General features: G+C 41.3%; 1 protein-coding gene across 1 annotated transcript; it reads right to left on the reverse strand.

Moving 5' to 3' along the window:
- Positions 1 to 519: 519 nt before the first annotated feature.
- Positions 520 to 12,271, reverse strand: LOC145410701 (NAD(P)H pyrophosphatase NUDT13, mitochondrial-like). The gene is made up of 7 exons (XM_080280812.1): positions 12,163 to 12,271; positions 11,559 to 11,694; positions 8,523 to 8,608; positions 5,787 to 5,985; positions 2,840 to 3,004; positions 2,373 to 2,518; positions 520 to 904 (listed from the first exon to the last, which is right to left on the reverse strand). The coding sequence occupies exons 1-7, from the start codon at positions 12,262 to 12,264 to the stop codon at positions 686 to 688; spliced, it is 1,053 nt and encodes a 350-aa protein (XP_080136938.1). The 5' UTR covers positions 12,265 to 12,271; the 3' UTR covers positions 520 to 685.
- Between the last annotated feature and the right edge of the window lie 1,662 nt (positions 12,272 to 13,933).

Genomic DNA, 13,933 nt, shown 5'->3' on the forward strand with positions numbered 1-13,933 from the left:
CTTTCTCAGTGCCCATTTCCCTACCTCCCTAGGAACTCTGTTAAAGGCCTTCTTTAAATCAGCTCTCCCATCCTTCCTATGTATTTTTCCTGAAGTTCAGACATGTTTTGTATTTATTATTGTTACCAGCAGATAAGTTTATTCAGTTCTGGTGAGATACTCTGAACTGAAGGGGCTAGATATATTCTCCATTAAGCCTTTCACTTTATAGGTCTGCTTCTCCTAAGCTGAATACAATAATCTGGTGGTAGAAAGAGAGAGAGAGAAAAAAAATGTACCCTGGTTCAAGGGGTTGACTGTTTTTACCCCCTCTTTTATATTTTTCTTACAAGATACTCCTTGTTGTAAAAGGGTCAATGGAGATGGCTTAATTTCCACTCCTTCACTACAAGGTGTCACTTGCAAGCAATAAAGCAACAACCACAATGAAGGGGTAAACCCGTACACTATTATCATGTATATTTTATTTATTTTTTGCTCAAAAAAAAAAAAAAAAAAAAAAAAAAAAAAAAAAAAAAAAAAAAATTATTCGCCTTAAGACAGACTTTCAGTAAATGAGGCCTTTCTACAGTTGAATAAAATCAGCTGGACAGAGCAAGAATAAAATATAAATGATGTCCTCAGGCTGAACAGACTGAATAATGTATTGGTACTTCAATAAATATTCAGATACCACAATCTAATATCAGTAAATATGGTGATAGATCTCATGAATGGGAGTGCGTTTAACCCAGTGTGATATGAGATGGTAAGCGATGGCTCCAGGTGGAGGGACAAAAAGTTCGCCAGATGGGTTCCCTCGCAGCCGCAGGTAGGGGTTGCCACTGATTCGGTCCAGTGCTGCACTCACTTCATCTCTGCTAAACCATCTTGCATCTTGTAACTCATTAATGTCCAAATTCAGCTGAAATATTCAATCATTGTCATCATCGTCAGCCATACCTCTCTTCCCCACTTAAGGATAGGGTGAGGTAGGATCCAGAAAAACAAGGAAAGAGAAAACATTCATTATCATAATCGTCATCAGTCATCCAACCTTATTTATTCCTACACTCAACCCTCAGCTATCACGGGTTCCGCTATAGCGTACCTCGCTATCACACCTATATAAAAAACTACCGAAATACCTTTATCATGCACTAACTGCCTGCTATCGCGCACCGCAAATGTTTGAAAATTTTAAAAAGGCCAGGCTTCAGTGCTCAGCCCAGCCAACAAAAGCTTCACTCCGTGATTGGTCGTGTGACGTCAGCACCAGCCGAGCGCTGATTGGCAGCCCGACTGAGTCTCCTGCCCACCAAACCATTCAAGTGCACGCCCTCAGACCGTGAAGAGTGATAGCAAGAACAATAATCTTTTTTATGATATGATCATGGCCAACGTACCCCCTCCCCGTCCCCCTACCATCACCCAACATAAAGCTGCGGCACCTGGCAGGGAAATATAGAAGAGGAAGAACCTAAGTTATGCAGATAAACTGGAAATGTGAAACTTATAGAGAATGGTGAGACCAAGCAAAGTGTGGGGAAGAAACATAACATCAGTGAATCAACTGTGAGAGGTATTTATAAGAATCGTGATCACATCATAAAACATGCTCATATTTAGACTATTACCGTATATATTAATATGTGGTACAAAAAAGGTATCTTAGGGGTAAATATTGAGGTCATGGCACCAATTAGAATTATTACCATAAGTTCTTCAATTCGGCTATCACGGTTTCGGCTATACCGCAGACATAGCGGGACCAATTGGGAGTGATAGCTGAGGGTTGAGTGTACTTAAGGATGGGGTTATGTAGGCTCCAGAAAACATAGAAAGGTGGAAACACAAAAGAGGGAGAACTGTTGACAACCTGCCCAGTCAACCGTATAATTAATATGGACTATGGTATAACCACTTCAGCAAAATGATTTTTTTTTTTTTTCTATTACTGGGTGATCTTATTCAGCACAGGAGAGCCCATGGTGATAAAAGGGTTGATGAATACATCACCTGATTAAACTGTTTTTTTCAGTCAGTATATTTTCTCTTACTGTAAGACCATGCTTCTACATCAACTCATTATAAAAAATCATTGAGAGAAATTATCAAAGATTCAATATCCCACCCAAAATGATGACCTGTTTTCCAATATATCCTAGTGTATTATACTCTCTCCTCTGTGACCTGTCAGTGCCATTTCTCCATCTTGAATCCTGAGGTGTAACAAAAAACTTACACTAAAATATGATACAAGTCATGAAGAAGTGTTATGTGAGGATGTAATCATACCACTATCTTGCCACTGAGTGGTGGAAAATGTGCTGCCAAGATAAAAAGGCTGAACTATTGTAAATTACAAGAAGGCATGGAGTAACATACAGTACCTCCTGTATATCGGCAATAGCAAAACACCCAGCCATGAGTGACCCAGGAAAGGGCCAATGTTGTGAGGCCACATAGCGAACTGATGCCACCTCCACCCCAACCTCCTCTGCAACCTCTCGCTTTACCGTTTCCTCTAGGCTCTCTCCTGTGGGAATAGGTTGGAGGAATAAATATATTTAAAATAAGAAAGAAAAATTGGTTGTAGCTCATTGTACTGGGTGGCTTTGGCCCCTGGCAACTAGTGACTGTAATGTCCCCACATGAAGCTGGAATGTGTCTAGCCTCTCGGTATCATTGCTGACTGCACTTTGTAATGTGAAATGCAGGCCGATAATACAGTACAGGCATTCCATCAATAAAAAAAAATTACAAGGTTCATGTAACCTTTGTGATCTAAGATTGAAGTACACATATGGATGTTACTCAGGAAAGAAAAAGCCATGCAATACATAAGATGAGATAGTACCTGCATCAGAAAATCCAGCAATACAAGAGTACATGCCAGGGGGGTGGCGTGGCTGCCTCACCAGCACAACATGGGTCAGAGCTGGGTCTGTCACCAACACAATACCCACTGGTGCACTGCTGGGGTACTGGGTCAGCCCACAGCTACCACACACACGTGAGTACCCTGATGGAAAAGCATGAGGCACAGAGGAAAACACTGGCAACTACAGTATAATACTTGAATATTAACACAAGTCTATCTATCTGTTGCCAGACACCTCAATCCCATAAGGGGTGGCTACAAATAAAATCGCCTCCATGTCGCCCTGTCCCCTGCCATTTCACTGCCCTGCGCCCAGCTCCTATACCTCTCCACTCCATCCCTCCATCTCACAAGTGCTGTATAAAATGGGTATGTCAATCCTTCATTATATCTGGGGGCCCCAGAGGGCCTTGGGTGTAGAAGGGCCCAAGGCTAGGCTAATACTTTATTGCCTGTATCACTGAAGTTACAGGCACCCATCATCCACTCACTCAATGTTGGGATGCCTTATGTCTCTGCACTGAGTGACAAGCCAAATGGTTTCCTGTACCCAGGAAACCATTTACTACACCAGGTGGTAACCATATAACCAGGGCTATGTCCCCAAGATTCCCCTATCCAAAATCACTTTATCATGGCAGATGTTTGCGAGAGCCTTGGAAAGCCAATACCAGCACAGGGTCCCAACCATATGGGCAGATTTGCATGGCCAAGTGGAATGTGAGAGGTGTGAATGAGGAAAGCAAGAGGGTGGAAGTGGTGAATTTGGTCAAGAGTGCAAGATATGCTGTGATGGCACTGTGTGAAACAAAGATGAAAGGGTGTGAAGTGGAGGAGTGGGAGGGTGTGGAATGTGTAAGCTTAGGCATGAATGGGCAGCGAAGATGGAAGGAAGGAATTGCTTCGTTGACGAATGATGTGTGGCAGAGTGAAATGAGAGATTATAAATGTGACAGCTCGAGATGTGTGTATGTCAAGATCAAGTGTGAGAAGGTGAAAGTGGAAGTGACTGTAGTGTACACACTGCGAGATGATAGGAGTGAAAGAGAGAAAGACAGGTTTTGGGATAAGCTGGATGAAGCAGTGTGAGAAATGCCCAGGTGCTGTAAAGTGATCATAATGGGTGATATGAATGAAGAGTGGGCACTGGTCCTGAGGATGATAAAATGGGTTGTAATGGAGTACCAGGAGAAAATGATATAATGGGAAGCAACTGAGGGATGTGTGCCAGGAAAGGAGATTGTGCATTTGTAACTTGTATTCTAACACAAAGATGCACATAAATACAGTATACATGGTACAGAGGGAACAGGGATCATGTTGCAAAGGAGCCTGATTGATTACGTGCTCGTAGAGAGGTTGATGCTGGGAATGGTTGCTGATATGAGGGCCATGAGAGGACGATGTGGAGGTCTGTCAGATCATATGACTGTGGTATGCAAGGTCAAACTAAGAGGAGCGAGGTGGACCAGGAGAGAAAGGAGCAGTCAGGGAGAAAGACTGAAAGTTGAGAAGCTGAGGATCAAAGAAATAGCAGATGAATACAGGACCAAAGTAGGGGAGGAGTTGGAATCAGTGAATTGGAATTAAATGGATCCGGACAGCCTGTAGAATGCGTACAGGAATTGCTTGGCTACGAATGCTAAAGCGGTGCATGGTGTGTGAGTAACAACAAAGAAGAAAGGTATGGCATGGTGGGATGAAGAGGTTAAGAGAGCAGTGGTGGAAAAGAGGAAGAAATGGCTAGAGTGATAACAGAACGGGTTCAGTCGAAAGAAGAACTGAATATACTGAGAGCAAGAAGCACGTAAAAAGACTAGTGAAGAGGAAAAAGGAGGAGGTATATGATGATTAGGAAGAAAAATGAATGCAAATTACTCTGAAAATCAGAAGTTAATCTGGAAAGAGGTGCAGAAATATAGAAGTGACAGTGGAGAGAAATGTGAAAGTGTGCTCCAGTCAGATTGAGCCAGTGAAGGCTTATATCCAAGGGATGGTTGGGGTTTATTGCTCATGTAATGCCACTCAGGGATGAGTGAGGCTGGTCACTCTCATCTTAAATGCCAGGACCAACTTTCCTAGCCCCGGGCTCCTATGCTCCTCGTGGGGCAATGTAGGATTAGATGATGGATGGATGGATGGTGAAGGATGTAAGTGGTAAATTATTAACCCATGGGGATGAAGTAAGGACCAGACAGAGAATATTGTGAAAGCCTAATGAATGGGAATAGAGAAAGCAGAGTGGCTGTAAACGTTCACGATAATCTCTATGCCTCGTTGTGGTGAGGCACTGTCAGCCATGTGGGAACATCGATTCCCTGCACGAGTCAGCCCTGCAGAGGCAGTTGCTTGCCTGTGGTTGATGGGTCTGCTTTATTACACAGACTGATAGCACAACAGGGAGGGGGGGGGGGAATGATACTTTTGTTATTACTGATAACCACGATCTATTACATGCCTGTTATCTTTCCAGTATGAATGCTCACGAATTATCTGGCTAATGATATATACTAAACACATATTTAAAAATGCAAATGATAGAAAATACTAAAGGTAGAACATTAGTTTTATTACCATCAAAAATCACTTGAACCCTGTCTTCCTGTGTTTGGGAAAAAAAAAAAAAAAAAGTTGCATTTCACCCATTACCATTTACAAACACTCTACATTATACTGTACAGTATATATCTAGAGACCTACATCTATCCATCTACCTAGCAAATTATGCCAAATCAGTTTTTAACCAAAGTAGCTAACACAATATTAACAATTCATTCTTATTCCATTTGAAGCTCTTAAAAGATGTACTATTTACAATACTACATTTCGTTCTTGCTAACTTCAGACTATTTAATTCTCACTGGGAGGATTTTCCAAACTAAAGAGGTTAAAATACAGCCTTCACTTACCCACATATACCTACCAGCAGCATTTCTTTCTGTTGGGGCTCCACACTTCCCACAGAAGGCATGGTTCTTATTCCACATAAGGACGCAGTTTGCTCGTGAGAGTGTGTGGGCTTCCTGCCAGCTGACCATGAACAGTGCCAGCCGTAGGTCAGTAAACATGGCCTGGGTCTCGTGCTCCAACTGTTCCTGAGTGGCTGTCGAAAGTGCTCCTACCTGGGGAAAAGATTAGCTATTTTTCATTTTTATTGTGTTCAATGCTGGGCATAGATATGACAGCCAATTCCCTGATGCACACTAATCCTCCTATGGGTCCTACACTTTCACATCTCTGCTTCAACCCTAATATTGTACCCACAGTTCACATTGCATAGGGTACATATAAGGTCTGCTTTCTTCAGGGCTGGTGTCATGCTATTAGCAGGGGTTAAGTGGGTCTTGTAGAATGTCAGTAACTTGTTTTAAGGAAATAAAACAAGTAACATGTTCCTTGTCCCATCTTTAGTCAAATTTACTTAATTTTTTATAGCTGACTACGTCTCTAACCACTTAACCACCACCTCCACAGGTGTGCAACATAGGAATATTGTCTTGAAGATTATGCTATATTGTTGCAATACCAGCCATAGTCTCATGATACCAAGATACAATACCAAACAAGACTGTATAAATGAGAAGCTACAGTGTCATATATAGTGCGTCACTTAGGATGAAGCACTAGGCAGCCTCATGAGTCCAAGAATATGTGGCCTAAAGCATTTCATTCATTGCCAGATGCCATGTATCCCAAACGGGGTGGCCAAGGGCTTAGAGTCAATTGTTTTACAGGGAGGGGCACTAATCCTCCACCAACCCCACTTGACATGTAGGGATGCCAACAGCATCTGGTGTTCCCAGGCGGTCACCCATCCAAGGACAACGTCAATCTGATATATTATTAAAGCAGGAAGCATTAGGACAAAAAACATTTAGTGAGTCATATTACATGGCAGGTCCCTATGTGACAACAAGTGGGTTGGTAGAGGGTTAATGCCCCTTCCCCGAAAACAACTAACTAAAAATATGACCAAGAAGCCTTGGACCAGGACTTACCAACAGGTGATGACTAAGGATCGAACATGGACTTGGTACGGATTGTGACACTGAATGTAAGGGGTGCACATGATGAGGTGGGAGAGAGGTTGTCCAGGTGCTCGAGGGTGCAAAAGTGGATGTATGTGGATTAACTGAAACCAAATGGGATGGTGTGTGTGTGAGAGAATGGGAGTATGGATAGGGTATATGTGCAGAAGTGGGGGAGAATGAGAGGGCAAAAGAAGGAGTGTGTACTGTTGTGTGCAACAGATGGAGGGAGAATATTTGAGAGTATGGATCAGTTGGCTTGAGGATTGTGTGGAGAGTTGGACTACAAATGTGGGCAATTGTGTGTGTGTATGCGCCAACACAAGATCGTGCAAGCAAAGTGAAAGAAGAGTTCTGGACAAATGTGGAAGTGTGCATGGAAAAGTTTGAAATGAATAAGAGGGTGTTTTTTACTGGAGATATGAATGGAAAAGTAGGGAATGTGAAGGTGGTTGCAGTAGCTGGTGAATGGGATGTGCGTGAAGAAATGGATGAGAATGGCAGTGCTCTAGTGGACATTTGTGCCAGGAGGGGGTTGGTGATTGCCAATACCCTCTTCACACACAAAATGATCCACAGGTATAAGTGGCGAGTGATGAGAAAGGTGGAAGGAGAGAAGGATGGAGGAGAGGACAGGGCAGACACCCGAGAGCAGCACTACATTAAGTGAGTGGATTGTGAGCGCCCGCACCTACCACAAACACCTATACTACATTTCATTATATTAAGCTACAGTTCTGTCATATACTTACATTTATTTCTGTCGTGCATGTGAAGTGTACCTGCAAATCTGAAAGGTTTCAGTGATGAGTGAATGGATATATGGTTCACTGCCCTAGGTAATTTGTTGGTAGTTATCTTGCTTTTGTGCTTTCCTGATCCTGTTTTTTGTGGGGGGAGAAAAAAAAAAGTAGGGATGGTGGGTGATACAAGGATGGCTGGATGCTTTCTGTAATTTCATTATGATGTCTACAAAACAGGTTCCTATTTCCTTGTCTTTTCATGATGTTCTTGGCAATGAACTCCAGAAGTTTAAGGCACAGAATCTTCCTTACTTTCTTCTCACTACACTACAAACAAATATCTAATGACTCCTATTGCTTAAATGAGATCTCCACACATATATGAAATACAAGCCCCTTCCCCAGAGAGTACCAGGTACAATGCTGTGCACTACATATATGTCTGGTGCCTTTAGATCTGTGCAAGTTATATGGCTCTCTGCATTACAGTTTCACTATACTGTGTATTCTTAACTGTACTAGTACTGTACTATGCTCTCAGTTGTTGTTAATGTTGTTGTGGCCCCAGGCTCATCTGGATGTGAACCCACTGGACTGCAAAGAACAGGCAAATTCAGCCAGGTGCTTCCTAGGATCTTTTGTCAAAGCTGTTTTGAAGGACTGTCTCTGTTGGGAAAGTGTAGTGTACGAGGTAAGCAAATATGCTGTGGTGTGAGAGGATGCATCACTGTAAGGGCTTAGCTATGAGTTACTGCTGAACTATGCAATCTAAGTTTTGCATACATCATCAAATACACTGGCTGGACTGAGTGAGTGAATGAATGGAATTAACTGAGACATTTCTGAGCCTATTAATACTGTATTCCTAATAATGTGGAAAGTTTTTACCTGCACACTGTACCTTGGTTTGCCTTCCTCAGATACATCCAGAAGAACTGTGCCGCTTGGGATTTGTGGGTAGTACTTTATTATTTCTGAAAGTTGAGAGGATTATGAGATAAACAATATCAACACACATGCAGGTCAGTAACACTGTACTGCAGCTTCAGTGTAAATACTGCATCATGATGGGTACTACTAATTGCTTCAGCCCACTGATGTACGTTTCTTTACCGTATAGAGTAATACCTCCACCAAGGAGGTTATGTTTTTGGTTGGGTCTGTTTGTCTTTTTTCAGCAATATTATCGAAAACTTCTACATCAAATTGCACCAAATTTGGCAGAATGGTTAGGACTGTCTGAGGAACATGTGATTAAATTCCTGGTAGAAAAGGGTCAAAGGACAGAGTTAAAAATGGAGGATGGGGCTGCCTTGGAGGTATGCACTCTCTGGCACTCTTGTCGTTTCCTGGCATTTTTATTAAGTTTAGGAGAGACTTTTCACTCTTGGGGGATCTAGAGATTAACTTTATTAACTGCACTAATACAGGGATCTTTCTGGAACTTAGTCACCAGGAAGTAGCAAGAATAAAATACAGTATATAGAAAATTACATCGTCAAAGTGAAGGAGTTGAGTATACTGTCCTTACAGTGGCAGAATACCTTCCATAACCTACACACTGCAGACATCTTAATAAGGTTAAATGTACAGAAACATGTGGAAAAATAAATCAGTGACATTTTTATCATTCTAGTACTGTACCTAAACCAGTTATCAGCAATACAGTATACAGTAAATAATCACAGCTAATTCTACATTACCCCCTTCTACTGTTCATTCACTTTTCAGAGGTGAGATAAACCCTATCCATTGAGTTATGATTTGCATATCCCAGGTTATGCATACTTGACCCATTAACTGCTCTATACAGCCTGGGCTGTTCCGAGTGCGACTGCTCAATACAGCCCTGGCTGCGCAGGTGAATTTCGAATATTGTGCCATGGTGACCAAGGCCGACCCATGCAAGCATGTTTGAGCCTTCAAAACCGAAACCGAAACCAAAAAAGATAAACAAAACCAAAACCATACATTCCAATAGAATCAGACACTTCGATGTTCATCCATGGCTTTACCAAGGTAAATATTGAGCTAATATTTCGTTACTATATACTTAGGCATGTGTTCTCTCAATTCCTAGGACAAAATTTGGCCTTTGGGAAATTTCATTTTTACCCCTATGTCTGCTCACCACGGACGCCTCCAAAAATCCGCCATGTGCAGTTAACAGGTTAAACAGAAAATTCCTGGGTCTATTTTACCCAGTTTTTTATGCCAGTACTGATAAACTTAATCCATTTCCAATACTTTTACTAAGTACTGGACTATCAGCATTTACATCCACTCTGACAATACATAAACTGAAACAAGAATTGGAAATACTGGTTTTGAACTGGAATGAAAAACATTATGGCTGCTGTTGCCTACCTAGATGAGCTGTACATGTAGGTGATGAGCTCCCTCCTCCCCCCTAGGAATAGTACTCCAAACATGAACAAGTAAATCCTGTGAATCTGTTATATATATCCAATTTCTGGGAAGCAGATTTTGCAAGGCAAGTAACTGCACTGTGCCTGCTGAATATAACAGGGTATTCATGTGGAGGACATGGGACATGGTAGGCTGAAAGAAGGAGGAAATGAGTTTTTGATGAATCAAAAACAGTACTTCATTTACCCCAGCCATAAATAAATGACACATCAGAAACTGGGTTTGCCTAGTAGCTGACTGTTAAGATGACTGCTGTGATGAACGCCATGAGAAGGAGAATAATAAATGAAAGCTACCTTCATCAGCATAGGAGTGGATAGGGCCAAAAGTACAAGTACAAAAATCACTGATGAAAAGGAGGAAGAGAACTGAAGAAAGGGCAGAACCCTGAGGAATACCACCACTGACAGCTTAAAAAGGCCATCTAAAACAGCAGCTATAGAAGACTAGAAAACAAAGTTAGAAGTGAGGGCATAGATGGAAAGACAGAAACTGAAAGTAGGGACTGGAAATAAAAAATTCATGCCAAACACTGCTGAAAGCCTTTGATAGGTAAAGTTCAATGGCAAAGGCTTCACTGGTCCTAAAAAGGAGGTTTACCACAAATTTGAAAGGAATATGAGAAGACTGCCAGCAGAGCATCCTTGATGGAATTCAAAGCAAGTCAGAAATGTTATGAAAGGAAGGGTACTTCAATGGACTGACTGAATGAAAAATTCAGCTAGTAAGGAGGGAGCATACTAATGGACAAAGCAAAAGTTTGCCTTGACAGAGAGTCAGCAAAGAAGCACAGTTCCTCAGAACAACAGAGACTGAATCAGGACTGCACAATTTTTAGTAATTAGGCCAAAGAGGATATCTTCAGGAGAATTCTTAATTACAAGCATGATAATATCAGAGGGTAGGTGAGATGAAGGAAAAACACAGAAGTGAAGACTGTACTTGCAGATTTTTGTCAACTCTAATTTATGTTCCCTACTTGCTCTGGATCTCCCTCCATATCATGTACAAGTGAACTGGGTTGTTCTTGTTCTCGCTGTTGTTGTGGCCCCAGGCTCATCTGCACATGAGCCCAAAGGATTGCAGGAAGCTGGCCATTTCCGCTGGGTGCCCCTATACTACTTTTGTTATGTTGAAGAAATGTCTGTATTAAGAAAGTACGGTGTTTCAGGTGAAAAAGTGTGTTGTAGTGTGAAGGGCTAGGTGATGATCACAATGACTGCTGATCAACCTGGGGAATCTAAATAATCATTATGATCAATCTATTTCCTAAATGAATTAGCTGTAATTATCTAACATAGTACCAGTACTGATACTAAACAGTCTGTAGCAGATATTTCAGCTAAGGTAAGAGCTAAACAGCAACAATCCATGATTTTAAAATGCATCCAGCAATCAGGAATTAGCTTAACCCTATAAAGATGTCAGGCATATTAACTTTATTATTCTTGATAACTTTCAAGTTTTATTCTATGAAGGAATATGGTACCATACCTGAATAGCTGAGCCAAACTAGAGCATCCTTCGTGTTGGCTTTATCGATGCGCACCAAAGGTTTGCCACTGCTGTACACTAAGAACTGGCCCTCAGACAAGTGGGAGAGGCAGGCTGAATCTTGTTCTTTCAGTTGCTGCGATATGTAGTCTGAGTCAACTATAATTTACACAATATGCAAGTACAATACATTCTACCAATTACAGATAGCCAACACACTGTTAATCTGGTAAGTTACCATAGTTTACCACCTATGGGGTATAGTACACTACAGTGAAAATTAACACTTACTGACTGGTGGTACTTTAATTCACAACAGACATATATTATGGATGGGTTTTCCTGCTATATTAATTTAAAAAAATTCCTCCTGGTCAACCAACTGGGCTGCTCTGGTGTTCAGGATGTGTCCACTCTACCTGCCAACCGATTTATACTTCCAGCTTCAACCACATTTTAGGTCAAGTCTTTTCAGTCATCTAAGACTTTATTCATCATGATGCAAAACTGTTTACCTACTCATCTTGCCCAACACTGAGAAAATCACAGGTAACCTACATTAGGCCTATATGGCAAATGCATACTGCAGACAACCATTACCAACCTGAAGGAACCGTATTCTTTCCACGTAGCTTATACTTCTTTGTGAGAAATGTGGTGTTAATTTTAATGAACCAAGTCTTCTCAGAAGTGGTAACAATGCCATTTCTGAAATTCTGATGAACAGTGGACTCAACCGAACACTTAATGTATGGACAGCTACTGGAATAACTCCAAAACGATGGGGGGGAGGGAGCTGTCACACATCTGTAAAACTATTATTTTCGGTATTTACCTACATTTCTAATGCGAATATTTTCTATTTTGGCTTCAAAATGGGGAAAACAATAATATTCACGATGATAATTGTCTTCAAGTTGAACCATTACAATTGGACTTTAGAACTAATCAAACATCAAGTATTTATGTATTACCCTTCGATAAATACGGGTTGAATAACTTGGAAGCCAATTTACTTCTCTTCCACTCGTATAAGAATAATAAACTTTTGTAAAGAATTGACTTAAAACTAATAAAAAGCGTTGAAATGATACAATTTCGTGGTGTTTTGGATCAAAATGGTTATGATAAAGTTTAAAATATACAACTCGATGGTTTCATTTTCTGTTATAGAAAACGTAGGTTATCTTGCAAGCGTAAATTATTTACTAGGTTATTTTTGGAAATTTATGAGCTGCGAAAGGATATGTAAAATCGAAATTTCTCGAAGACAAGTAGCACCTAGTAGTGGTCTTGCACATCCACCGTCGCCATGTATGTTTACGTGTGGAAGTTCTGTCGTCCCCATAAATCTTAATATTTCTGGGACATCCAAACTCTGAGTACGTTCGCGATATTCTCAGTATCATCTTAAATATCTCGTGCCTAATTCTGAATGTGTTACAACTGTGTTGATAATATACTGGTGGAACTAAGGACTTGTTAAGCAGCTATGGTTTGGTGACTGATCGCGATGATCTACTGAAGTTCGTGATTGCCCCAGCATCCTGTGGCCTGCCTTCTTTCCGGGAGTGATGTTCCCCCTGAAGCCCCGTTTTAGCCTTTACATCACCGGCCGCTTGTTCTGGTACGTAGCCTTTGTACATAACGGTCCTTGGGGATACAGCCGCTTCGGCCCGTGCGTACAGCATCTGTGTCACTAGTTCCTCCTTAGCTGGATGTATCAAGCTTCTTTCATCCATTCATGAGTGATAATTTTAGGAAATCCAGAGATGCACCCTGGGCACGGCCCACTTTTTTGGACATTGATGAGATCTTATATTGGGGATATTTTAAGATCTGCCTGGATGGGTCGTGCAGCTCAAATTTCTCGTCGTCTGCCAGTGTATAGTAAGATCTTTACTTGTAGCGTGTGGTCGCTCACTTGGTTTACTTCCCTGGTTGGCTACCTCTAGTTTCAACAGTCATGCTCAATTGTCAAGCAAGACAAATAGAGACAGGCAGCCCAGAGCAGCTGGCATGTCAGCCCACTAATGAACAAACCACAGTGAAAGTACAACCATATGTATAATAGGTGGATATGTGTGCCATGTGCAGGTTGTTTATGTATGCCTAGGTATAAGAATTGTGAAACTGTGTTATTGAAAACTGTACTTAGTAGTAGTCTGGTTGTTACTTCTTAGCTGCATATGGTGCACCTTCCAGCCTTCTTTGCTTTGTCTTCTCTTACACATTTCTTATTTTCGGGTATTATTTTACAAGTGGACAATACGCAGTTTAGGATAGGGCAGTATGTAGACCATTTGTTCATGTATTCTCTTGTAGATTAAGACTGTCCGGCTGTAGACAGATTACTATTATTATATATTATTCTT

Source organism: Coenobita brevimanus, chromosome 86 (assembly GCF_032717465.1).
Source record: "Coenobita brevimanus isolate Jiangsu-jjx chromosome 86, ASM3271746v2, whole genome shotgun sequence".
Classification (NCBI taxonomy): Eukaryota; Metazoa; Arthropoda; class Malacostraca; order Decapoda; family Coenobitidae; genus Coenobita; species Coenobita brevimanus.

Coding starts and splice junctions, on each gene's coding strand:
- LOC145410701 (XM_080280812.1), bottom strand. CDS start 12,264: ATGGCATTGTTACCACTTCTGAGAAGACTTGGTTCATTAAAATTAACA. Junction 8,609..11,558: donor AGTTTGGCTCAGCTATTCAG/GTATGGTACCAT, acceptor CTCAACTTTCAG/AAATAATAAAGTACTACCCA. Junction 905..2,372: donor CTATTGCCGATATACAGGAG/GTACTGTATGTT, acceptor TGAATATTTCAG/CTGAATTTGGACATTAATGA.